Consider the following 26967-nt stretch of genomic DNA (forward strand, 5'->3'; position numbering starts at 1 on the left):
CCAAAGGCTAAGGAAGGAAAGATGGAAGTAAAAGGCACAGTGATAACAACTGCCAGCATGACCACAACTAATTACAATCCTGTACAGAGGTATTATGGCTACCGATAGCCTATTAGTCCATCTAAGCTTTTCTTTTTTCTGTAATGGCAGTTCCTTGTAAAATACTTAAAATCATAGCTGTGATGCTCCTATTGCCATTAATTCCAAAGTTAAAATAGTATAGTGAGCTACTATTAAAATGGCCTTCAAAGATAACCTCATTCCTATATCTTGCTACAAATAAATTCAGAAATTTCAATACACAGTAATCAAAACAAATGATTATGACAGACCATGTCTTGAGTTAATGACTTTAAGATATATTACCAAAAACGTTCTAAGATATTTTTATGATGAAATTTCCTTTAATAAGCTAATAAAGTTTAAAAATATGTTCCTGCTTCTACTAGTCAGTTACTAAAAATTCACATTAATCCCTTGAGGAAATAATGCACATTCCCCTTCTCTATAACTTACAATCCTTAATATTCCTATGAGAAAAAATACATTATTTCTGTAATGATTCTTAAAGTCATATGATTCTAAAATATTAATTTACTGAGAAAACAAATGCTAAAATAAAATTCTATTTAAGTACAAACATATTGTTTAATCTAGCTTCTATTTAGACACAATCTCATCCTTTTATCACAGAGCATAGGAATACAAAATGGTGCAGCTGCTTTGGAAAACAGTTTGGCAGTCTGCAAAAAACTAAACAGAGTTACATATGACCCATTTATTCCTCTCCTCGGTATCTACCAGAGAAATGAAAACATATGTCCACACAAAACTTTTACACAAATCTTCATAGCAGCATTATCATAATAGCCAAAATATGGAAACAACTTGAATGTCCAGAAGATGACTGAATAAATAAAATATGGTATATAAATACAACTGAATATTATTCAGCTATAACAAATACACTACTGATACATGCTACAATGTAGATGAAGCCTGAAAATGTTATGCCAAGTGGAAGAAGCCAGACACAAAAGACCATCCAGTGAATGAGTCCATTTATATGAAATGTCCAGAATAGGCAAATCCACACAAAGGTAGATTAATGGTTACCAGATGATGGGGAGAGGAAAGAATAAGGAGTGACTGCTAATGGATAAAGGTGTTTTTTTGCAGGGGAGGGGGGAGTGATGAAATATTTTGTAATTAGATAGTAGAAATGATTGCACAATCTTGTGAATATACTAAAAAACAAGGTATTGTACACTTTTAAAACATGAATTTTATGATACAAGAATTATACCTCAATAAAAAAATAAATTCAAAAAAGAAAGAGTCTAACAGAATTTTATTATACAAACCAAAAAGAGTCTTTTATGACAGAAATACCTAAACATGGCTGTGAGTCCAAATCCCTAGAGAAGGTTTAAAAAAAATTTCTAGGCCTCATCCAGACTCATGGAATCAAAATGTCTAGTTACAAGGTCTGGAAATCTATATTTTTTTAATCTGTATTTTTAACAAGTGCTTTGGATGAGTCTGATGCAATTAATCCAGAGTAAGGCATTTGAGAGGAATTTGTTTTGTCCAGTTAGTAAAACCTTTGGAACTCTGAAAAAAACCTTACCTTACAAAATAAGCAGAGCTCCAGGAAAAAGGAATTCCTTTTCTTTATGGATTGAGAAACAAGGGAAGCTTGGGCACCATAGACAGCCTTCAAAAGTATCAGAGACAGGGAAAAATCTGCCCAGTTGCGAAACATCAATTGTGACAAATGTGTGATTTATCTGATTGATAATCTTTTCAGGTAAGATTTGACTCAAGGGTTTAATCTAAATCCCAGCAATAATAAGGCTTGTGAAAAAAAAGCAATAGTATAATTTATACTTGAACTTTCATAAGACAAATAACTAAGACTGTATATTTCAAGCTGAATATTATAAACCAAATAATATGAACTACACAAAAGTAATTCACAGAAATAGTAATGACACAAATATCAAAGTGAAAACTATAAGTTGAAAAGTGTTTTTTTTTTTAAATTAAACTTTGGTTTTATTTTAAAATGCCATATTTATAAAAACAATAAAGATAAATGTTCATACCTTTCAAAAATGCATCATTAAATCGCTGAGCTGATACTTTTTGGGGATACTTGATTCCAGCTCCCCAAGTGACAAAAGGAGTTAAAGTCTCTGAAGGATGACCAGCTCCATGGACACCTACAAATAAGACACCAAGAGTAATAAGACAAGTATATAAGAACTAATGTATACCTAAATATTTATTTTTTTAAATACTTAGTGTTAAAGAGTTAATCCATATATAGCTAATTCTAGCCACCACACTCCCAAATGCTTGCAACTCTGTATGACAATTAGTTTTAAAATATTCCCCGCAGCAAGTCAGAGCATCAACAACAAACAGGCAAAAAAAAACCCAAAAAGCAGAACGTCTGTTGAGTGACTGTGGTTAAACAAAGAACAACAATAACAAGACTTGGCAGAGATACCACCAGAGTAGCACAGAAGGCAAAAGAACAGGGAAAGCTCCTTCGGGGAGTAACCACCCAAGTCTGGGGCAAGCAGTCGAGGCAAGGTCTGTCCTGGAGAGGACGGCAACGTCTCCAGATGCTGTTTTTCCAGACCACTCTGGCTGGAATAGCCAAAAGCCCTTTACAGGGCTAGGATTCTGGAATTCTGTATTGTGATTTGGGGACTCAAACCTCATCTTTGCCTTATTTTGTTCTCTGTGCACACATTGTGTTTGCCTTAGGAATCTCACAGGGAGGACAGGCTCCTGTAGGGTGGATTTTCAGGAGTCCTGGGTCCCTCGCTAATGCCACCTTAACATCACCCCCTTTACCAACACCTACGGTTAACTCTAGGTAGAAAAATATTAGGTAGTTTTTGTTTTCTTCTCCACACTTTTCTCAAATTTCTCATTTTAAATGAGAATATATTCTTTTTATAGTTAGAAGAAAGATTCTTTATATAAGATCAGTCTTTTTTACACTAACGTTTTAAGTATACAATTATTAAGTGCTAGACATTTTGCAGATACTAAGACATCTAATCCTCCTCAACCTTTTAAGATATCTGCAAGCTACATTTACCACTACTTTAATAATAAAGTACATAATGCTTAAAGACAGACTAACCCCAATCTGTCATTCCATGGTCAGCAGTAAAGACAAATGCCGTTTTCCCATCATTTCCATAAAAATCTTTAAACATGGACACAATTTCTTTTACTCCCTCATCAACTATTTTAATATTGTCCTTATATTCCCTGTTTAAAAAGAAACAGAAGAGCAAATTAAATTACATTAATTTGGAGAAATCAAATTTATTCAACATGAACTCATTACATTCAAAGTCAGTAACTCCTGAAATACTTCTAGATTTCATCTTTAGTATTTTAAAATCAGAGCTCTTTAGATTGTTAAAAATAATTTTTTCTCCTTTTAAAAAAGCAAAAGTATCTGAAATAGTTTTCATAAATGATTTAAAAGGAGGGTACTAATTACCAAATACATTTTAATGAATACTTTTTAAGTCTCAAACGTGATAATGATGACATTCAAGTTCATATCTCTCATAACGCAAGCTATATTGTTTTTGCCACATCAATAGGTAAGTATCACTGTTTCAAGTGTAGAATATTTCTACCCTTTAGAATGTTTGATAATATAATATAACATATTTAACAAATTATATTTAAGTTCTCCATAGAGTTGAACAAGGTTGGTTTGGTATGAATTCTATCACTTAAAACAGTGCATCAAGTTAAAGATGTGGAGCACGCAGTATTGATTACTGGCAGCTAACCAACAGGCTTTACAGTTACAGTTAGACTTATCTAAACCAAATTCGAAATAAAGAATAAAAGTATAACATGGACTCTTCCTCTTTCTCATGGTCTGCAAAAGTGAGAAAAATATTTGCTGTTTTACATAAGGAGTACTACTGAAATATGGTATACAAAACTTCATACAGTTATTTGCTAGATACAATGCTGATTAAACGGAACATATAAGGAACAGCACCATAAAATGCTTTTTATTTGAAGATTTACTAAAATATTTCTAAAGTATATAGTTTTTTTCTCTGCCTCGATAAATTAAGAATATGGAACATATGTACAAGATCTATTTTACTTATATTAATGTGCAGTCTGGCCACAGCACATGTGATTTTAGCCACCATATCATACTACATCTCACATAATTGAGAATTTATTCTACTTTAGAGTTATTTAAAATGTAAGTTCTGTTGTGATAATTACAAAGAAAACATAACACTTTAAAGTTCAAACAGAACAGCTGTTTCTCTCAAAAACATGAAATTAAACACAGCATTAAAATTACCTCGATGATGGTCGGTGAGCATGTCCATTCGTATCTATTCCTAATAAATGTAAGAAAAAAACTATTTTCTCTTCATTTAGTTTAGAAAACAAAGATTGGTTGTTTCTGGCAGCATGAAAGAATTCCTATATGTAACAAATCAGTTAAAAACATTTAGTTCGTTTACTTAAAAAATAATTCTGATGAAAATATTTAATTAAATTTATACATAACTATAAAATTAAATTATCTTATTTTGTTTAAATTTGTCCTTAGAACCTACCAACACAAAGTACTTGTTGTCGGATTAGATCTATGTTCAAATAATGAATGAGTGAGCTATTTTCCGTGTTACAATTAGGCCCAAAAAAGGTTATAGAAAGGGGGTCCTCATTTCACGAAGATCTCATAACACTGAATAAAATGCAGCAGATTGAAGAAATATTTTGACAAGCACCAAAAATAAAACAGTACTAGGCAACAGTTTAGAAATGCTTTATCATTTTTAAATGTTTTCAGAGCTGGACTACTACTTGTTGTCCTGTCTAGTCCAATCATAATCTCTCACTTGGAGCATTATGAATAGCCTCCTAATTATTACCTTTGCCCAGAGACTAGAATCTGTCCTTCACATTGCGTGAAAGAAAAATGTCCGCTTAATGAAATAGGGTTCAAAGTTTATTATATTAATTTCATAATGATAAACTGGATTCATAAAGCCCTTCTAAAACAAAGGATTCACCCTATACTTATATACACATAAGCATGTAAGTAAGTATCTATGGAGAATACTTTTAAATTATTTTAAATAAGTCAACAGGCTACACCAAGATATATAATTATTGCTCACACAAATGTCTCGAACTATACAAGATGTTAACTTTAACAACAAGAGATATTTAACTTTCCAAGAAAAGTCTGAAGTATTTTTTCAAATAATTCTTCACTGTTACGAATATTAAAAAATACAAATGGTGCCATTAGAGAAACTAGATATTCAAGAATAAAAAAACATAATATGTAACCTACTACCATCCTCCTCAAAATCATGAAATTGCTCCCTAACTTTCATATACATTCTACTTAGCCCCTAAAAAATTTTAAATCTAGATAGAAACAGCAACTTCTTCAAGAGAAATGAGTTGAATTGTAAAGATATAATTGAAAGCTGACAAAAGACAAAAAATCTTAGCAACTGAACTTGAGTTAAATTTATAATTTGTTCTATGAGTGGTAAAAAATAATCAGCTATGTAAAAAGTGCTACTCATTCATATACGGACACAGATCTGGGAAGCTATGAAATACTAATCTTGCAGAACTGAACCCGTTAGATTTCTGTTGCCTTGAGGTGAAATATACTCCTAGTTTCTTTCTTCCCAACACTTAGTATACTTATGCCCATCAGCCTCCGCTTTTTCCCAGCCCCCTTGCATTCAAAGGCACTCATTCACTGCTGTACTCAACAAATAATTACTATGCATCACAGGAGGCTGCTAGATGACTACTCCAACATGCATTCTCCTTTTCTCTCAAAGTAAAAACCTCTGATTTATGGGACATGTCAATGCTCCAACCTCAAAACCAACCTATTTTCCATCCTCTCTCGCAGTTAGATGTGCCTTTGTGGTTGTGGCCAATGAGATACAAGTCAAACATTCCAGTCAAAAGACTATGTGGACTTAAGGCTCTTTGAAATAAATATAATTTAGTAGGAGAGAAGGTCCTTTTTGATTTCTTGTACTATTGGCCTAAAATATTGAAATAATGGCTGGAACTCGAGCATCTCTTGGATCATGAGACAACTTTGAAGATAAGACTTATGCTCTGAGGAGAGAGGAGAAATTTAGGAGACTGGGTCTTAAAGACACTGTGGAACCACTATAGCAATCCTGGACTGCATTAATCCTGAGCTGCCTACTTCTGACATTATCTTTACCAAGATAGAAGTACATTTTTAAGCCATTTTCTTTTCCTATTACACAAAGCTGAACCTAATCTAAGTTAACACATGTACTATTGTGCCAGACAATTCCTTGATAGGAATTTAGAGTTAACAATGAGAAAAAGTCAGTATCTCTGCCAACAAGATGTATACAGGATTGAAGGGGGATATGCCAATGTATCAACAACTATGCTATAGCACAATAAAGTACTAAGACAGAGGTATTAACGGAACACAGAAAACAGTTATCTAAGTGGAACTGCAAGCGGAGTAAAGCAAAAGGAAGTCTGAAAGACCTCATAAAGGAGACGCTGCATGAACTGAGCTTTAAAAAGCAAACATTCAGCCTGGATGAACCCTAAGGACATCACGCTAAGTGAAATAAGCCAGTCACAAAAAGATAAATACTGTATGATTCCATTTATATGAGGCATCTAGAATCATCAAACACAAATAAACTAAAAGTAGGTGGTTATCAGGGGCTGGGAGAGTGGTTAAACAGGAAGTTGTCATTTAATGGGTATAGAATTTCAGTTTTGCAAGATAAAAAAGTTCTGGAGATTTTTACAAATCTCCAAACAATGTCAATATACTTAACGCTACTGAACCTGTACACTTAAAAATGGCTCAGACGGCAAATTTTATGTTATGTGTATTTTACCACAATTGAAAAAAAAAGAAGTAGAAATGTGCATGGATGTGTAAACCGTTTGGCTTGAATTAAGCATGAGTCTCTGGCCAGGGCACAAAGTCCAGGTGAGACCCCTGACTCCCTCTCTAGCCTTATCTCAGACCTACTCCCAGTCAGTGTTCCCGCCACATTAACCTCCGCTTCTTTCAGTTCCTCAAATCCATTATGCTTGCTCTTTCTTCAGAGCCCAAGATTTACATAATGTTGTTGGTCTGAAATACTCTTCTCCACACGCAATCCAGATCCATCCATTTCTTTGTTTCCTATACTTCTTCAGAGATTATCTCAAAACTCTCAAGAAAGCCTTCCCCTAACTGTTTAGTCTAGATTAGAATTTTCTAAACATATATTCTTAGTCCTTATATTTTTCCTTCACACCACTTAACTTACATTGTTGATAATTTCATATTTTTGTTATTACTTGATTAATATATATCTCTGTACCATATTTTATGAAGTCATAGGCAAATCGTTCTTTAGGTTCACTATCATATCACCAATACTAGCAGTGTTGAAATAAAGAAAGGAAAAAAGGCATAACATCAAGCCAGTCACCAGCTATACCTGCCCATCTACAAGGAATCAAATCCATGATTTTGGAGCATTTTTAGCTCTATATATGAAATTAGAAGCCAAGGGCCTTTAAGCAGATGCTAACATAAGTAGATTATATTAAGAAGTGATAATTAGCAAAGTAATTTGTTAATTATTTTCTTAAAGAGATTTATTTAACTTGCAAGTTTTCCCTGTTGACAAAAGTATATGTTAAATGCAAAAAGAAAATTTCAAGGAAAAAGGTCCTGATAAAAGAAATAGGGTTTATTAAAGAATGTACTGAGCACTTAATTTCTGCTAAGAAAATACAAAGAGAAATGCAGGCACATACTGAGGAGCACCTTTACAAACAAACTAACAAAAATGACTATATCGTGGAGAAGTCCACAATGTCAATTCAAAAGACAGTACTGGTAAAAAGAAAAATCATTAATGGTCAATCAGTAAATGCTTCTTACAACAGATGAATTATGAGTTGTAATTTGAGATGAGAAACAATGGATTGGTAGAAAGGAGAAAGCCAATATCCAACCACAATTGAGATTTTCACACAATTTTTGAAAATATAAATTCTACTGTATTCCTGGTGAAACTGTGATAACTGTCACTACTAAATAGTCCAAAAAACTCTATTTCTTAAAGAAACATCTTTTATTGTGACTAATTTGCTAATTTGTTTTTGCTTATCTCATTTTTCTTTAAAGTACAAATGTTTTTAAAAACATCATCTATTTCATGTTATTATAAATGCATTACATTTGAACAACATTTTCCAAAAAATTTTCACACATCTCACATGGTTCCACTACTGTAAGAGATTGGTTCTATCGTCAACAAAAGATCAAGAAGGTTTACCCAGAATGATTCAGCAAACTAGGAATGAAATGCAGGTTTCCTGAATTCCAATCTAGGGCTCATTTTATTGTCAGAAACATGGAATTTTAAAAGGTTATCTTTTTAAAATTATTTTTTTAAAACTTCTATTAATTGGTTACTATAGAATGTGTAATTTCTCAGAATCTAGTCTTTTTAAAGTAGTGTGCTATAATACAGAACTTTCAAGTTCATGCAAGTAGAAAAAAACTAAGATGCATTTACTAATAAATAAGTTTCTAGTACTTTAGGTACAAATATATGTGCTGTAGGTTAACCACTCAATAGCACGTACCTTAACATTATCAAAAACCCAGGTATCGAGTTTTGTTACATCTTGAGCACCAAAATCCTCATCATCAGCGTCATAAGCATGTATAAAAACGTGGTCTCCACTAACATCTGAAAAGGAAATTTGGGGAAAAAATTTTTTTAAAATCTTTTAAACTGTCATAAAATATGAAATAATCTTTTAAAGATTTTTGTGAGTTACCAAAGATTACTCAAAAAGTATTTTGTGTTATGACGGGAAAGAGAAAGATGAGAGGAATAATTAATATTTATTTTATGTGCCATGGACCATGCTTTGTACTTTAACATATGCTGTTGCTTTTTGTTCTCACAATAACATATTCTAGTTTTACAGATATACTACATGTAAGTTAATTAACTTGCCAAAGTAACATAAATAAACACTATCATTTGTCTCCCTATAAGGATTAAACTATTCAAAAAATTTGTGCATCTTAAGATGTTACAATCTAAAACAGATGAAGTCATTTGGTTTACAAAACTTCCTAAAGTAAGAAGTCAATTGAAATACTTCACTTCACTTATTCATAGACTGTTTATTTTTCTCAATATAAGGGAATAAATATTGCTTATTGCCAAACAGTTTGAAGGGGTCAACAAATATATTAATTTTATACATTTGCAAGATTTTATTAATCATCTAATCAACTTGGTGAATTTCTGAGTTAGATAGGCTCTTACAGGTCATAAGAAAGAGATACAATGAAGTAATGACAATCTCTTATAATATCAGTTCTACTAATGACACTATTCCACTGCTCAGCCATTCTCCTCCTCACATCCTAAGTAAAGATTTGAATGTGTTTGTTGGTTACCATAAGAAATGGAACATTCCTATTGGACTGTCTCCAGTTCAGGCATTGGTCCTGTCCTAGCAACCGTAGCCAGAAGTAGGACAGTAAATTTAGTGAGCCATAGCAACTTAATCCACCCTCACCACCACCAGTCCCCCAAAAAGCTGAACTGCTTTCCAAAGAAGGAAGTGTATAAATGGCAAGCAGTTTGAGGTTTTTTGGCCTGCCCTACATAATAATGTTCTATGAATATCACATGTAAAATTCTGAATATATATTTTGCTTTCAGAACATATAATAATCTTCAATAATTCCAATTATTATAATTACACCCATGGCTAAGTAAATTTGTTACAAAACCTTTTCATTATGTAAAATGACCAATCATTTTGCTCCCACTAAAAAGCTTTTAATGACATAAAATTCAAATTGAATTCAACTGATTTTAGAAAATAATATAAATGAATTTTCTAATCAAGAGATGTTCTACACTTGCAGACTCACGCATAGCAACAAATATCACAAATGGCATGATCTTGACTATATGAAAACAGAAATTATAAATATAAATTTTAATGTTTAAATCTATATATGAATATCTGCTAACTTCTTACTAATTTATCAAAGTAAAATTATTTTACTAATTTATCAAAGTAAAACCAGACATCAACATCATCATCATAATGAGGGATTATATGACAAGCACTTTGCTAAATGTTTCACACGAACTATCTAATTTCATCCTAAAAACAAACCTATGAGATATAAATTATTATTGTTATTATCACATTTTACAAAAAGGGAAACTAAAGTTCAGAGAAGTTATCTAACTCGCCCAAGATTATAAAGCTGTTAAATGTTACAGTCATATACAATTTCATCAAATCCAAGATACTAACAACTGTATGATGTGCTAATATTTCAAGTACAACTAACAAGGAAAAATCAAACTGATATGTCACATCCTTATTTCAGAGATGTTAAGTATGTAAAAACATGTATCTCAAAATCAATAAAATACAGTAACATATTAAAAATTATCTCGATTTATTACCTATTTACTATGAAGAAAATATAATCTATGACTCTTACCTTTGGCAAACATAGACAAGATGTCTGGGCTTCCCCAGCTCCATGTGTACTTGCTTTCATTAAGAAGAGAATCAAATTCTACAGGATTTTCCTTCCATCCTTCAGGTAATTGAGAAAAAAAGCAAACAGTAACAACAGTGTTAGTATAGCCCCTAAAACAGTATTCTTAAAATAATAACAAGGAGGATTAATTGCAGAACAAATGCAAAACTAATAAAAGATTTTATGTTACATGTATTACACAACAAAAACTTTTAAAAAGCTTACAAGAGATAATTCACTTCTAAAATTTAGACTCACTTTTGAATTTTTGAGTGTTAACATGTAGGAAAACCATGGAGCCATCAATCATATTCTTTCAATAGTACAGGATGATAAAAGACTAAAGTTTAATTATTGAATCAATACTAGGGTGTTTATGAAAGCCATGCTAAAATACTTGTCAAAAGTATTTCAAAACACACCTCACTTCGTGTCATGATTCACTGTTAAAGAAGCAATATTTATGCAATAAGTTTTTCACGTGACCGAATGGTCTAAATAGACAATACCTTTGGCAACTGCACTGACATCTTCATAAAACCCAGCTATCAGGGCCACATGGCCTGGCCGAGATTCAGTTGGCACACGTGTATGAGATATCCCCCAGCTGCCTTCATGCATTATGATATTCCTAAAAGATATCACAGATGAACAGTTAACATAGACCATGATTAAATGCTCTGTTAAGGCTTTAGAAAAATAAGATGATTACAGAAGGAATCAAAACCAAAAAAGTGAGTCAAAATTTAAGAAGAAAAAGAATCTTTCTGATCCCAGCTGAGCCCAGTCCTAGCCCTCCCACCAGCTGGATTCAGTAGCATAAGTGAGCCCAGGTGAGATGAACAAAGACCCACCCAACCACTACAGAGAATCACAAGGCAAAATCCACCACTGTTGTTTTAAGTCACAAAGTATTGAGAGGCTTTGTTACATAAGAAATAACTGATATGCACAATATTATTCTAGCAATGTTAAATTTTATTAGGTGTGATGATGGTATTGTGGTCATGTAGGAGAAAGTCCTTGTTCTTACGAGATACACGCTGAAGTGTTTAGGGGTGAAGCGTCATAATAGCTTGCTTTCAAACTGTTCAGGAAAAAAATAATTAAAAGTTTAAGCAAATGTATGTACACGTGTGTGTCTACTGAGAGAGACAAGGCAAATATGAAAAAAGTTAAAAATTGTTAAATCTAGGTTAGGTTATAGAGATTATGGGTTATTATATAATCCTGTAAACTTTTCTGCAGTTGAAAAATTCTCAAACTAAAAAATTAAGGAGAGGGGAAATGGCTACACTCCTAATTAGGAGTTAAATTATATTCCTAAATTTGAGATTAAAACAGGCAAAAGGTTTTTTTGCTAAAATGTATCAACATTCTTTAACTTGTATCACAGTGATTTGAAAAATTTGGGGAAGAAAACAAAACCACCAGTAATGCCATTGCAGATGAAAGGCCAGCAGAGCAACAAGTTATAAAACAGTTACCGCATTGGTAACATTTTTCAAGATAAATGCTTGATTTTCTGTAGAAAAATATCTTTCAGTACTAGTTTAGATACTTAATATTGACTCACCTCATAATAAAACTAATTTTGGTAAAATACATACATAATAAGTTTTGAAAACCATTGAACCACACATAAGAGAGAAATATTTTTTAACATCTTCAGTTATATAATGAAAACTGAACTTAGAATGAGGGAGGTATAAAAATTTTGGGGGCCGGACCCATGGCGTAGCGGTTAAGTGCACGTGCTCCGCTGCTGGTGGCCTGGGGTTCGGATCCCGGGCGCGCACCGATGCACCGCTTGTCAGGCCATGCTGTGGCGGGCGTCCTACATAAAGTGGAGGAAGATGGGCATGGATGTTAGCCCAGGGCCAGTCTTCCTCAGCAAAAAGAGGAGGATTGGCAGATGTTAGCTCAGGGCTGATCTTCCTCACAAAAAATAAAGAAAACTAAAACAGGGTAAAAGGATAGAAAGTAACGACCACAGGTGGGGACAGGAGAAGATGGAATATTTTAGAGAAATTTCCACTTGAATTTGAGTTTTAATCTCTCCACAACAGCATTAGGAAGGGCTTTTGAGGGGCCTGCCATTAATCAGAAAAAGAACAATTGTTTGTAGGAACCCCATAAGCCCCAAAAATTAAACATTTCTTTTCAAAGCCACTGAATAGAATCTAAAATTACATTTAACAGTGATATAGACTTGGAAGGGCTTTATATTTTTTATAGAAGGTATATTTTGAGTTGAAGTCTACATTTTCTAGTTAAACACTCATTGTAATTAGCAATTCATTAATATTTATACTTGTCATTATTTTAAAAATTTAACAGGTTTTTTTAATAAGGAAAAGATAACATAGTGAGTTGTAAGCCAGGTTTTAGAAATTAGGACAAGTTAGGCCAAGCAGCTAAGGTCATATGTTTCAATTCACCTGATATCAATTTCCATAATAACAGAAATAACTCCTGGCATTATTAGCAAGGAAATTAACTTGCTAATCCATAAGATTAGCAAATGTATATGTGCCCTATTCTCTTTCTCATCGTCACTCCTATGCTCAAGGTGGGATAAATAGTATCAGGATAACATTTTCCAGAGATGTCTTTGTACCAGTTGACATGCTTACCTAATAAATGGCGCTCTAGAATTTCCATTTTCATCTAATTCATAAAGTGCATCTGCTCGCAGGCCATCAGCAACAAACAGCACTAATCTTCTTGCTGGAGGAGGCAATGATGTAAACTGAGGAGTCATTCCATGAACCAAAGGAGATGTAAAATAAATATCAAAGATGGAGGCAAAGAACACAAAATGTACGAGCAATCCCAAAATAAAGAACAGCAGCATATCCAGTGTAACCAATCTTCAAGAAAAACTGAAAGAGGGAACAAAATTAAATTGGGTAAACCTTAATGCAATCATATGTATTTTCACACATTTTGATGACTACATGGAGATTGAACATATATTTTAAAATATTACAGTACATAACTCACAACTTAATTTTCATTTATGGTGCTAATAAACATTATTTAATAACGAGATAATACTGAAATAAAATACATGATAAAGTACACTCAGGCAAAAACAAAAAGTTCAACCACAGTAAACAATTAGCACTAATTATTTATAATAAATTTAAATGCATACTAAGCTCATAAAAACTAGCATAGGATCAAAAAACAAAGAAAGAATTAAATGAGTCCTAAAATGAGTTATGGTTCAGTGAAATCAAATTCTGTATAAAATAGAAAATAGAACTCATGGTGCTCTTGGTTGCCCACATGACAACTGTTGATATTCTCGGAATTTAACATTATTTAAATGTTTGTGGATTATTTTTGACTTTTGGTTATCAGCTCAGGAGACTTCTATCTTCTCTTGACTATCATCAAGTTGAGCAGACAACATGCATTTTGTCCATTTAGCTGAATTATAGGAAGGAAAAAGTAGTTAAATTTCATCTGTGCTTCAGAAAATCTGCACTCATTAAGGGAACACTATTTTAGTTCCCTGAACCAATACGAAAAGCAGGTTACACTCATTCATTCAATAAAAAATGTTCTATGCACATATTATGTGCATAACTGTGTGCTGGGGTACTACAGGGAACACCAAGAAGACATAGTCACAAATCTGATGAGCTTACAAGTACTTAGAGAAGGAAAACTAAGCAATGTGAAATATTTAAATATCACTGTAAGACAGTTATGATTAAATGTCAACAGCAAACTGTCCACGAGAGTGCTTTTCAAGCCAGTCTATAATTCGCTTTTGTTGATGAATATCTCTGCAGATTAAAAACAACAACAACAAAGTACTCCAACTTGTCTTTCTTGTAAGGTAACTGCATTAGTTACATATAGTGCCCATGGGTTGAAAAACACCAAAGATGAAGTCATTTTAATTACAGATACATCTTATTCTTCCTGGCCTGAAGAATTACATCATGGAAGGAAAGAATAGCAAAATACCCTGCAAAAAACTGAAACACTGGGGAAAATACCTTATCAAAGTCAAGTATATCATAAAAAGAAAATAAAATAGAGCAAATCGTCAAATTGTGGGCCACTTTTTTCCTGAGAGAATCAAGAGTCAACTAAATATCAAAGATATTCCACAAAGCATAAAAATCCTTTACAGAGTAGATGCTATTCTACAACCTAAGGCAAAAGCTTCAGAATAAATATTCTGCTTTTTCTAATATATATAAGCTTCAACTACACAGCAAGTACCATCTTAATAATGGTATTCTGAAAATAAAAATAAAACAATCACTGTGGTAAATTTGGAATATAGAGAAAAACTACCTACGATTCTGCCACCTAAAGAAAAATGTTAACAGTTTCCTACAATTTTCATCCAATCTACATTTTTATAGAGGCTCACAATTTTATATATTGATTTTTTCCTTGATTATACATTGACATTTCTCTATTATTTAAAAAAAAGAAAAAACATCTCTTCCTACACATCATTTATCATTACCACACTCTATTCTATGGGTGCATCTTAATTTTCCTGATCATCCAATTGTTAGGCATTGAGGCTTTTCCCAATTTTTCACTCTTAAAAGTGTCAATGTGATTATTCTAAATTTATATGTAATTTTTATGTTAACTTTTTAGACATTTCACATTATGTGTTTAAGATACTGCCTATAAGTGCAATCAGAGTCAAAGGCTATGAGCATCTTTAAGATTTTTGATATACTGTATATGGAAACAATTTTTTCAGCTGAATACTGATTCTCCTAATAATAAATTAATTTAAACACTTGCAACATATATTTCTCTTCCTATCTCACGAGCCCTCCTAAAGACAAAGCCATCATCTCAAATAGACAGAGTATAACAAACTAAATTTGATGAATTAAAAAGGAGACATTGAGTAGAATATTCTAAATGACAAAATTTCAAACAGAGAAATTATTAACATCAGTGTTTCAAGAGAGGAGGGTGTGGTCAACTTTGTCAGATACACTTAAAAGACTGGAGAAAGAGCAGGGCAGCCAAGAATGATTTGACCATTTGAAGTTCTTGTTAACCTTACTGAGAAATTTCAACAGAGTAGTGAAAGCTGAGCCCATTAAAATGCTTGTTTGAAAAATGAATGGGAGGTGAAGGAGAGTAAGACAGTGGAACGAGCACAGCTCTTTGGGAGAATGTTAACTCTGAAAAAAAGAATAAAAAGGAAAATTGATGCAGAGCCAATATAGGGTTTTCCTCAGCTGGGAGATACTAGAAGATCTGTGTGCTGAGGAAGGACTTAGAATATAGAAAGACATTAATGCTGCAGCAGAAAGCTGGAGTAACTACACAAGTAAAAATCTTTGTGAAAGCAAGGAGATGGAACCTAGAGCACAAGTGGAGGAGTTGGCCTACTCCTGGGTTGCCTGGGACCTTCCTGCTTTTGGCACTGCAAGTCTTGCATCCAGGGAAACCTCTCTGTTCCAAGCAAACTATCTCTGGGCTCTTCAATTGGCACTTCTTGTCATCTTGTCAATGGCAGGCTTCTTGTCATCTTTCAAGCATCTTAAATGTGTCACCTCCTCGAGGTTTCTCTGACCACCAAGAAGTAGACCCCTCCCTCATTTTCCTTGACTTAAACAATTATACATTCTGTATTTATTGCTGAAATTTACTTAATGTTTCTCTTCCACTAGAATGTAAGCCCCATAAGGACACAGATTGATGTCTTATCTTGTTCACTACTGTATGTCCTACCTGCTGACAGAGCAGATGCTCAATCGATGTTTTTTTAATGAACTAAAAAAACAAAGTAATTTTGGCTAAGATGAATCTTATTTCAATTCAACAACATTTATTCAAAGCCTACTATTTTTCCAGCCTTATGCTCAGCACTGGAAATAGAAAAAGGAATAGACGTGGTCCCTGCTTTCCATATGTCCAAAAAAGGCAGGCGTGAAAATAAATGCACCTCAGTATCACAGGCACTCGGTTTAGCAGGGCCACAAGGGACAGGATGACGAGCCAACCAGAGCAAGGAACGGCTTTGAAGAATCACTGACACTTACCAAGTCTTCGAGGATACGGGGAATACTAGGCAATTAAAAGATGTATGCAAAACTGGTGCAGCCTCTGTGGAAAACAGTATGGAGATTCCTCATAAAATTAAAAATAGAAATACCTTATGATCCAGCTATCCTACTACTGGGTATCTACCCAACAAACCTGAAATCAACATCCAAAGAGGCTTATGCACCCCTATGTTCACTGCAGCATTATTCACTATAGCCAAGACATGGAAGCAACTCAAGTGTCCCTCGACTGATGATTGGATAAAGAAGATATGGTATATATACACCATGGAATACTACTCATCCATAAAAAAAGACAAAATCGTCCCATTTGCAACAAGGTGGATGGACCTGGAGGGTACTATGTTAAGCAAAATAAGCGAGAAAGAGAAAGACAAATACTGCGTGATTTCACTCCTATGTGGGAGATAAACCAACACACACACAGATAGAACTGTTTTGTGGTTACCAGGGGCTGGGGGGTGGGGGGTGGGCACAAGGGGTGGAGGGATGCACTTATATGGTAACTGATAAACAATAATATACAACAAAAATTTCACACACACACAAAAAAAGATGTATGCAAGATACAATATCTAGTAGCCCGCTTTTCAAAGCTAACAAGGAACTTTATGATAATTATTTCATATCCAAAAAATTATCTACTAATGTATGTTTTTAATCTAGTTTTTAAATATACACACATTAAATAAAAATTACCTCTATCTGTATACAATTATTTTTCTTTTTGAATGTAAGGGCTCTCTATCATAATATATTCTACTTATTTAAACAAGTCTTACTTTTTCTAAGGTCAATAGTCTTACCAAATTTTTTCTGAAGCACTCTAATGAATGGCATCTATTTTTTAATCAACTTTATTAAAATACAATTTATATACAAAAATGGACCCATTTTAAGTTATACAGGCTTTGACAAATATATACACTCACATAACCAACCACCAAAATCAAGATATAGAATACTTTTATCACTCCAAGAAGTTCCCCCATGTCCCTCTGCAGTCAATCGCTGCCCCATAGCCCTGATGATAAGCAATCACTGATCTGCCTTCTGTGATTCAAGATGAATTTTGACCATTCTAGAATGTCACTGAGAAGGAATCATGCAATATGTATTTTATTGTATCTGCTTTCATTCAGCATAACATTTTTGAGATTTATGAATATAGTGTGATTTAGTTTGTTTCTTTCTTTTTAATACTGAGAAGTATTCCATTGTATGGCTATGCTACAAATTGCTTATCTATTAACCTCTTGATAGATATGTAAATTGTTTCCAGTTTTTGGCTATTATAAATAAAGCTTCTATGAATAGTAAATGTACAAGAATTGACATATATATGCTTTCATTACTCTTGAATAAATACGCAGAATTAGAATTGCTGGGTTAAATGGTAAGCAGTTGTTTAAATTTGTAAAAAGAACTGCCAAACATTTTCCAAACTGTTTTACACACCTACAAGCATTGTGTTTAAAAGTGTTTTACAATTTTATTTCATTGACAATCTATAATTTTGCTACAAATGCCATTGAAGAATTTAACTTGATTTTTATAGTAAGTATAATATGCTTCATAATTTCTTAGATATTGTGTATAATGTTTCTTAACACTGTGAGAGTATTCAATTATAGTATTAGCTGCTACTGACTGAGTGCATACTCTGCATCAGATCCTGGGCTTGGGTACTTGACTTACATTATTTCCTCTAATCCTCAGAATTTGCCTTGTAAATGAAATACTGGAATCCCCATTTTCACAGGAAGGAATTGAGTCTCATGGGGTCTAACTGATGCTCCAAAGATCACATACCTAGTGAGGGGAAGAGCTGAGATTTGAACCTTGGGTCACATCACTGCAGAGTCCAAGCTTCTTCTAACATTTATTCAGACGATCAATATGTCCAGACCTGATCTCAGTATCTTTCCTTGGGGGGCAGGATGGCATAATGGTAAAGAGCATATAGCCTAGCATTCCACTGCTGGGATTCACATCCTGCCTTCTCTACTAACTAGCTATATGACTGCAGGCAGGTTATTTCACTTCTTTGTGCCTCAGTTTCCTCATCAGTAAAATGGGGATAACAATAGTACCTACCTCCTAGGGTTGTTATTAGAATTGAGCTAATATGTATAAAACATGCAGAAGAGTCCCTACCATGTCGTCAGCAATCATTAAGTTTTATTGTTCCTGATGTACACGAAGCTGGATTCATCATGTGAGAAAAACTTGTTTGCCATCAGGTTTAAAATCTAAGCTAATGGACGTAAATCTCTTGATTAGAGAACTAAGTCCCAAACTTGGTTTTATACCAGAACATTAAGTTTAGCTTCACTGCTTTGCTGCTACTTTCCTTACCTATACAGGTAATTTTTTAAAAATTGTGGTAAGAACAATTAACATGAGATCTACCCTCTTAAATTTTTAAGTGTACAATACAGTACTGTTAACTACAGGCACTGTTGTACAGTATATCTCTAGAACTTATTCATCTTGCATAAGTGAAACTTATACAATAGCCATTGAACAATAACTCCCATTTCTCCTTCCCCTCAGTCCCTGGCAACCACCATTCTACTCGCTGCTTCCATGAGTTTCTTTTAGATATCTCATATAAATAGATTCACGCAGTATTTGTCCTTCTGTGACTGGCTTATTTCATTTAGCATAATGTCCTCCAGGCCAGAAATGTCTGACAGCCCCAGTTGCTCCCCATATTTGCCAACATTTGGTATTGTAATGTTTAATTTTGTCCTTTCTACTGGGAGTGTGGTGGTAACCTAATGTAGTTTTAATTTACATCTCCCTGATAACCAATGATGGAGAACAACTTTTCATGGGTTTAATGGACATTTTTTAAAATTCTCTTTTTTTCCCCTTTCCATTTTTTTAACAGTGTTTTTCAAAGAGCTATACTTTTAAATTTTAAGTTCAATTAATTTTTCTTTTGGTTATTGTATTTTGTGTCCCCCCCCAAGGAATTTTTGTAAATGATAGCACCTTCTTTAGCATATATTTTTAATATTTTTTATTTGAAAATAATTTGAAATTGAAAGAAAAGTTGCAAGAATAATGGTACAAACACCCATATACCCCTTAGCCATATACATCTAATGCTACCATTTTCCCATTTGCTTTACCATTTTCTCCTGCCTCTCCCATCCCTGCCTCACCTCTCCACCTCACCCTCTCCTATGCATGTGTGTGTGTGCATGTGTAAAATCACAGACTATTTTTTCTAAACTATTTGAGAATAAGTTACATACACCATGGCCCTCTACCCCTAAACAGTTTGGTGTTTATTTCCTAAGAATAGTGATACTCTTTTATGTTGCTACAGTAGAGTTATCAACTTCAGTAAATTCAAATCAGCATTTTATCTAATCTATACTCCAATTTTTTGAAGTGGCCCAATAATGTTCTTTATAGCATTTTTATAGCTTTATTGAGACATACTTGGTCTATAATAAACTGTACATATCTGAAGTGTATAATAATCACAATTAAGATAATGAACATATCCATAACACTCTAGTTTCCTCATGTCTCTGTAATTCATCCCTACATATTTCATATTTTTTGATATTATTGTAAATGGTATTTTTAATTTCAATTTCCTCTTGTTAGTTCTTAAATCACCACTGATTTTTATATATTTGCCTTGTATCCTGCAACACTGATAAATTGTTAGTTACAGTAGCTTTTATGTAGATGTCTTTTGATTTTCTACAGAGATAACTATGTCACCTGTGAATAAAAGACTTCTTCCTTGTCAATCTATATGTCTCTTATCTATGGCTCATGCTTACTGTACTCTCTAGGACCTCCAGTATGATGTTGAATAGAAGTGGTAACAACAGAAATCCTTGCCTTGTTTCCAATCTTGAGGTGAAAGTTGTCAGTTTTCTAGGTTTTTGTAGATTCCCTTTATTAAGTTAAAGAAATTCCCTTCTACTCCTAATATGCTGAGAGTTTTAAATGAATGGAGGCTGGATTTTGTCAAATGCTTTTTGTTGCATCTATTGAGATGATCATGATCATTTGTTTTTTGACTTGAGTCTTAATGTGGTGAATTACATTGACTGAATTTCAAATGTTAAATCAAGCTTACGTTCCCAGAATAAATCCCACTTGATCATTAAGTATTATCCTTTCTATAGAGAGTTGGATTTTATTTGCTAAAATATTGTTTAGCATTTTACAGCAACGTTTATGAGATGTTAGACTATAATTTTCTTTTCTTGTAATGTCTTTCTCTGGTTTTGGTCTCAGACAATGAGTTGGGAAGTGTTGCTACCTCTTTGATGTTTTTGGAAGTTTGTGTAGATTATTGATTGATTGTTTGATTTTTATTGATTATTTCTTCTCGTAATGTGTAACAGAATTCACTAATGAAACCACCGGCTTGAGGTTTTCTTTGTGGGAAGGTTTTTAACTATAAATTCAATTTCTTCCTATATATAGGGATATTCAGATTATTTACCACTTGTTGAGTGATCTTTGGTAGCTGTCTTTTAAGGAATTTGTCCATTTGTCCATTTCACCCAAATTGTCAAATTTACTGGTCTAAAATTATTCATAATATTCTATTCACTTATTATCCTTTTTTCTATCCTCTAGTCCAGGACCCAGTCTGTCAGGTATTATACTTAGTTGTCCAAAGTAAGTCATTTTTCAAGTACTTAATTCATTTCAGTTAGATCTTAAATTCTATTCAGAGCTAAAGTACATATGGTACATTTAGATGTACAGAAGCTACATTGATATAAATAGCTCTTCTTTATCATGGAAACCTTAGTACTCTCCTTATCGTACTTATAAATAAGCAAACATCTATATCATTTCTCACTTTCATTTGCATTTACAAATAACTCCCTGGACTTATGTTCTTTCTTTTCCCAATCACTATTAGACAGCTTTTCTCAAAAAAGTATCAAATGTGTTAGAAGATAACATAAGTTTTCCACCACCCAAAAGTTTATGGAAGTAGTGAAACAAAAATTTCATTTGAGAACTTTGACCTTCTTAAAGCTATGATAGCCAAAGTAAAAATCTAGCTCTGTTATATAGTAACAGTGGGATCCTTGTCAAGTCACTGAGTTTCCTTATCCATCAAAAAAAAAAAACTATCAGCCCTTTCCAAGATAGGAGCATTGTAGGAAGTAAATAAGACATGGCACAACACAAATATAAAGTTTTAGCCATACCATTAGATTGTGAAGCAACCCAACTTTTACTCTTCTTTTTTAAATCAAACTCTAAATAGCTGAGTTTACATTATTTTGAAAGAAAGCAATAGAAAAGAAAAAAATATATTTTCCTGCCAAGTTGTAAATTAAGATTGACACTTCTTATTAGTGATCCCAATAATATAAGTAAATTTCATAAACAAACAGAATTTGACAATGGCTCTATTCAGGCATTTATTAGGCCACAGTCTACAAAATTTTAAAAGGCAATTTGGTATCTATTTTGGATGGGCTTGGAAATCAGGTCCTTAGCAGACTGTGGCCTTAGATTTCTCACCTGTAAAATGCAAATAATACCAATGAACTACAAAAATGTTTGTGAGGATTAAAATGAATTTATGCCACATACCTGGCCCAGTGCTTGGCACTGAGTATACGATACCACTTCATTACTGTTTCACAAGGATAAACTAAATGTTATGAAACAAGAATAGTCACATACTCACTAAATTCCTCCAATTGAACCACCCAATTAATTTTCTCACTCCCCCCTCCTCTCCAATCGGAACACAAGGAAGAGGCAACAAATAAGGTACAGAAGCTAAAAAGCCTTCCAGAATTTCACCCTTGAAACTGATCGTTCCTCATCTTCCCATTGCTTACCTTGGAAACACTTCCACAGTAGCACCTAATTCACTATTGGAATTATTTACTTTCAGTCTTATTTACTAAACAATGATCCCTTGGACATAGTCCCAGGCATTTGTATATCCACGACATCCATCCACCTGTGACTGACCCATTAATAGTTTCTTAGTAAATGTTTGTTAACTACATGAAGAAGTGGCATATTAGAAAGTATGGGCAACCTAGTCAAACTTAGATTTCAAAAAAGAGGAAGCTGAAGGCCAGAGAGATGAGGCGATGTTTAAATCACACTGCTATTTAATAAGCAGCAGTAAAAATCTAGTTAGGTGAGATGAACAAGTAAACAATTATAACAATGAGTTAAGTACCAACATTGACACATTGACGCTTTCCATTGTATTCTGAAACAGAAGATTTATGCTATCTATATTTTTATTCAATATTTTTTCTGATCCCACTAAATGTCCTACTTTGTTAATTAAATCAGATAAATTAATTCTAAGGCATTATTTTTAAAAGTGCTTTAGATAAGTACTCACAATACTTTTATATATATAGCAACTAACAGAAAAATGAGTATCCTATATAAGTTTGCTTAGCCTATAAAATCATAGCTTTAAGATGATCAGAGACCATTTTCAAGCTGTCATGCAATTCAATCTCCCAAAAACAACTTTTTAAGTGGCTCTGAAAACAACTGCCCTTGTCAAATCAATTTCATAAGTTCTTGATTACGGACTTGGAATATTCATTACAACTAAATATTAATGACATAAACATTGCACATTTGTTTTAATACTTCTCAGTGTCCAGTTTGGTTCTACTTTCAAAACGGCTTGTGTTTTTCATTTCTCCACATTTATGGCCACCATATAAGTTCACCATTTTTCAGCTGGACCCCACTTCAACAACCTACAAACGGCTTTCCCTACTAAACTACAGGAAACTACACGACACAATTTTTTCCCTTCCTCTAAAGTAATTATCTTATATATTGGACTCTACAAATCGTACTAAATTTCAACTTCATTTTCAGTTATATTTCATTCTAATTGTTCTTTAGGAATTTTATACACAAGTCTTAACCCCAAAACTCAGGTACTTCTAACCCATTCCGCATACAATTTCCAGTTTCTTCCCTTACAATATAAATAAGGTCACATCTCTTCTCGCCTTAAAATCCTTCAGTGGCTTCTCATTGTTCCAAAATAATAACCCATGTCCTTCTATCATCTCCAAGGCCTCTTCTACCTCATAATGCCACTCCCCACCACTCTTCCTTCCTAGGCTCAGCCCCGCTGGCCATCCCTAAGTTCCTAGAAACATACAAAGCTCTTTCTCATCTCAGGGATTCAGCATTTCACCTGGCTGGATCCTTAATCTCCAGGTCCCAGTTTAAATGTCCCCTTTTCAGATGGTTCATTGACCTGCTATCAAAAAGAATCCTCACCCATGTTTCTTTATCAAAGTACCACATTTATTTTCTTCCTAGCATTGTCCAAAACCTATTTTTTTAATATGCATTCTCAGACTAGAATATAAGCTATAATGAAGGCAAAGACCGCCTTTCTGTTCATTCATTCTCAGGGCCTAAGTGGTATGGAGTAGTCAATTAATTGGTGGAATAAACTGAATGTATATATGTTTTATTTGATTGCTTCCCCCTAGTTCACTGAAAAGTACAGTTAATTTAGTATTAAGTCAAAGGGAAATTTTACTTGTTTTTGGGACGATGGCAGGAGGAGAGCCAACAAAAAGGAAGAGTCCTTGAAAGCCTATAAAATTCCTCCCAAGTAAGTTAGGAACCACCACTAACTAATTTTTCCAGTTAGGGAGCATAGGCTCTATTCTCTCAGATCTCATGTATAGAAAAGGTAAAAAATGAACAATAGTTTCAGTTGATTTTTATTTTTAAGTAATTTATTTCAGTATAAGAAAGATAAGGTTAAATAAGAGTGTCTAAAAGAATTCCAGGAAGGAAAAGCAAATGAGAATATAGTTGATACTTTTTCTCTAACATCACGTTGGAGATAATTACTTGATTATTATCCATATCTCTACCAGAAGGCAATGAGACATTAATGAATTTAGAATCTCACACTTCTTTTTCACAGAAGAATTCCAATTAATAAATGTAGGAGAATGAGGGAAATATAAAATTACAACTAGGTAAACATCACAGTAATAATTATCGCCAGCAAGATCCATTGATAAACGCTAAACTCAGTGGGTAAAAGTTTGAGGCAAAACAGGTTATTTGCAGTCTCAAAGAAATCTCCCCCAAATATATATTAATTACAAAGGGAAAAATACTAACATAAACTATGTAGAAACTCCTCAGACACCACGTTAACCAAGTGGTCAAAGTTAACAGAACTAATAATAAGACATATTAACATCATGTAACCCTGATATGATGCACTGAAAAAGGAACAACATAGCATTCTTGGCAAAAGTGCATAACGTCAATCTATTCATGGGACTATATCAGACAAACACAAATTAAGAAACAGTATACAAAATAATGGACCAGTACTCTTCAAAAGTGTCATGGTCACGAAAGACAAGGAAAGACTGAGGAACTGTCATAGAATGAAGGCTGAAGAGACAACTAAATGCAACAAGGAAACTTGGATTGGATCCTGGATTAGAAAACAGACAATAGCGGAAAAACTGGTAAATTTCAACTAAGATGTGCAGTTTAGTTGATAGTACAGTATTGTACAAATGTTAATGTCCTGGTTTTGATAATTACACTGTGGTTATGTAAGACATTTACATTAGGTGAAGTGGGTGAAGGGTATACAAGAACTCTCTGTACTATTTTTGCAACTTTTCCATGGATCTAAAAATATTTCAAAATAAAAAGTAGGAAAAAAAATTAATTTGGAGCCTAAGTCTGTACTCAAAAGATAACACTAACTAGAGTTATAGTTATAAGCACCACAAATTTTATGGATAGCTCTGATTTCACATAACCTTTGTTCTTGTCAATAAAGGTTATTTGCTAAACTCATAGGCTTGAAGTGATTTAGTGTTCACATCGGCATAAATCATACTAAAAGTTTATTATTTAAAGATGGTGTTCCACAGTTCTCTCAGGCTCTGTTCACTCTTCTTCATTCCTTTTTCTTTCTGCTCCTCAGACTGGATCATTTCAGTTGTCCCTCTCTCCACATTCTTTTTTCTGCCTGTTCAAATTTGCTGCTGAACTCCTCCAGTGAATTTTTCATTCCAATTATTGTACTTTTCAGCTTCAGTATTTCTGTTTGGTTCCTTCTATAATTTCCATCTCTTTATTGATGCTCTCATTGTTCACGCATCACTTTTTTGATTTCCTTTAGCTCTTTGTCCATGGTTTCCCTTAGCGTTTTGAGCGCATTTAAGACAGTTGATTAAATTCTGTGTAGGAAGTCCAATGTCTGGACTTACTCAGGGATGGTTTCTGTTGATTTTTTATTATTATTATTATTATTTTGTTGAGGAAGATTAGCCCTGAGCTAACATCCGTTGCCAATCCTCCTCTTTTTTCCTGAGGAAGATTGGCCCTGAGCTAACAGCTGTGACTATCTCCCTCTATTTTATACGTGGGACGCCTGCCACAGCATGGCTTGATAAGCGGTGCATAGGTCCATGCCCAGGATCTGAACCTGTGAACTCCGGGCCGCTGAAGTGAAGTGTGCGAACTTAACCACTACGCCACCAGGCTGGCCCCTTGATTTATTATTTTTTCCTATGAATGGGCCATACTCTCCTGACTCTCTGTATGCTTTGTAATTTTTCATTGAAAACTTGCATTTTTAGTGTGGTAACCCTGGAAATCAGAGTCTCCTCCCTCACCAGGGTTTATCTGTGTTGATTTTTAATGGTTTCAGTCATCTGTTTGTTTCGCTAAACCTGGCCACCTTCTGCTTGCACGGAGCCCACAGATCTACAGGAGGTGGAGGCCTAGGGACCTCTCAGGTCTTTCCTGAGCATGGGTTCCATGCATTGGGGGGTGTGTGGGGGGTGTGCAAAACAAAAGCCAGCCTCTGCACTCTGCATTCAGGAAACCATCAGACCACAGTATTTTAAGAACAAGGTCCAGAGTAACCAGTAAGCCACATCAGGAATGCAGGCCACAGTCCCCACAGCTGCCCTGCCACACTGTGAATGAAGATGTAATCCAGTGGGTGACAATGCCACAATGCTCTGACGAAAATTTAGCAGCCCTTTTCTTCATTAAGCAGTCCTTTGGTTGCTTGTAAATGCTGGATCAGATTCTAGAGTTCCAAAAAAGTTGATTCTGTTACTCTTTGACAATTTCTGCTTGTTTCAGGAGAGAAACTGATCCTTTAAGTGCTGTACCCTGCCATTTTCTGTGATGTCATCTAGAGATTCTGTTCTTAACTACTTATGATAGTTA

The 26967-nt window shown here is 33.9% G+C and overlaps 1 protein-coding gene across 3 annotated transcripts in view; it reads right to left on the reverse strand.

The window, feature by feature from the left end:
- PIGN (phosphatidylinositol glycan anchor biosynthesis class N) overlaps nucleotides 1-26967 on the reverse strand; it is a 118102-nt gene that overhangs the window by 83859 nt on the left and 7276 nt on the right. For 2 of the 3 annotated variants that reach the window (XM_058557257.1, XM_058557255.1), the window contains 7 exons: nucleotides 13291-13539; nucleotides 11164-11285; nucleotides 10613-10711; nucleotides 8710-8816; nucleotides 4373-4497; nucleotides 3164-3294; nucleotides 2109-2225 (listed from right to left, as the gene is read on the reverse strand). In XM_058557257.1, the coding sequence (XP_058413240.1) occupies nucleotides 2109-2225; nucleotides 3164-3294; nucleotides 4373-4497; nucleotides 8710-8816; nucleotides 10613-10711; nucleotides 11164-11285; nucleotides 13291-13511 (922 nt within the window). In that variant the 5' untranslated portion in view covers nucleotides 13512-13539. The remainder of the gene's footprint in view (nucleotides 1-2108; nucleotides 2226-3163; nucleotides 3295-4372; nucleotides 4498-8709; nucleotides 8817-10612; nucleotides 10712-11163; nucleotides 11286-13290; nucleotides 13540-26967) is intronic. The other variant, XM_058557258.1, reaches the window with a different exon arrangement.

This window comes from Diceros bicornis, chromosome 16, assembly GCF_020826845.1.
Source record: "Diceros bicornis minor isolate mBicDic1 chromosome 16, mDicBic1.mat.cur, whole genome shotgun sequence".
In the NCBI taxonomy this organism is placed as follows: domain Eukaryota; kingdom Metazoa; phylum Chordata; class Mammalia; order Perissodactyla; family Rhinocerotidae; genus Diceros; species Diceros bicornis.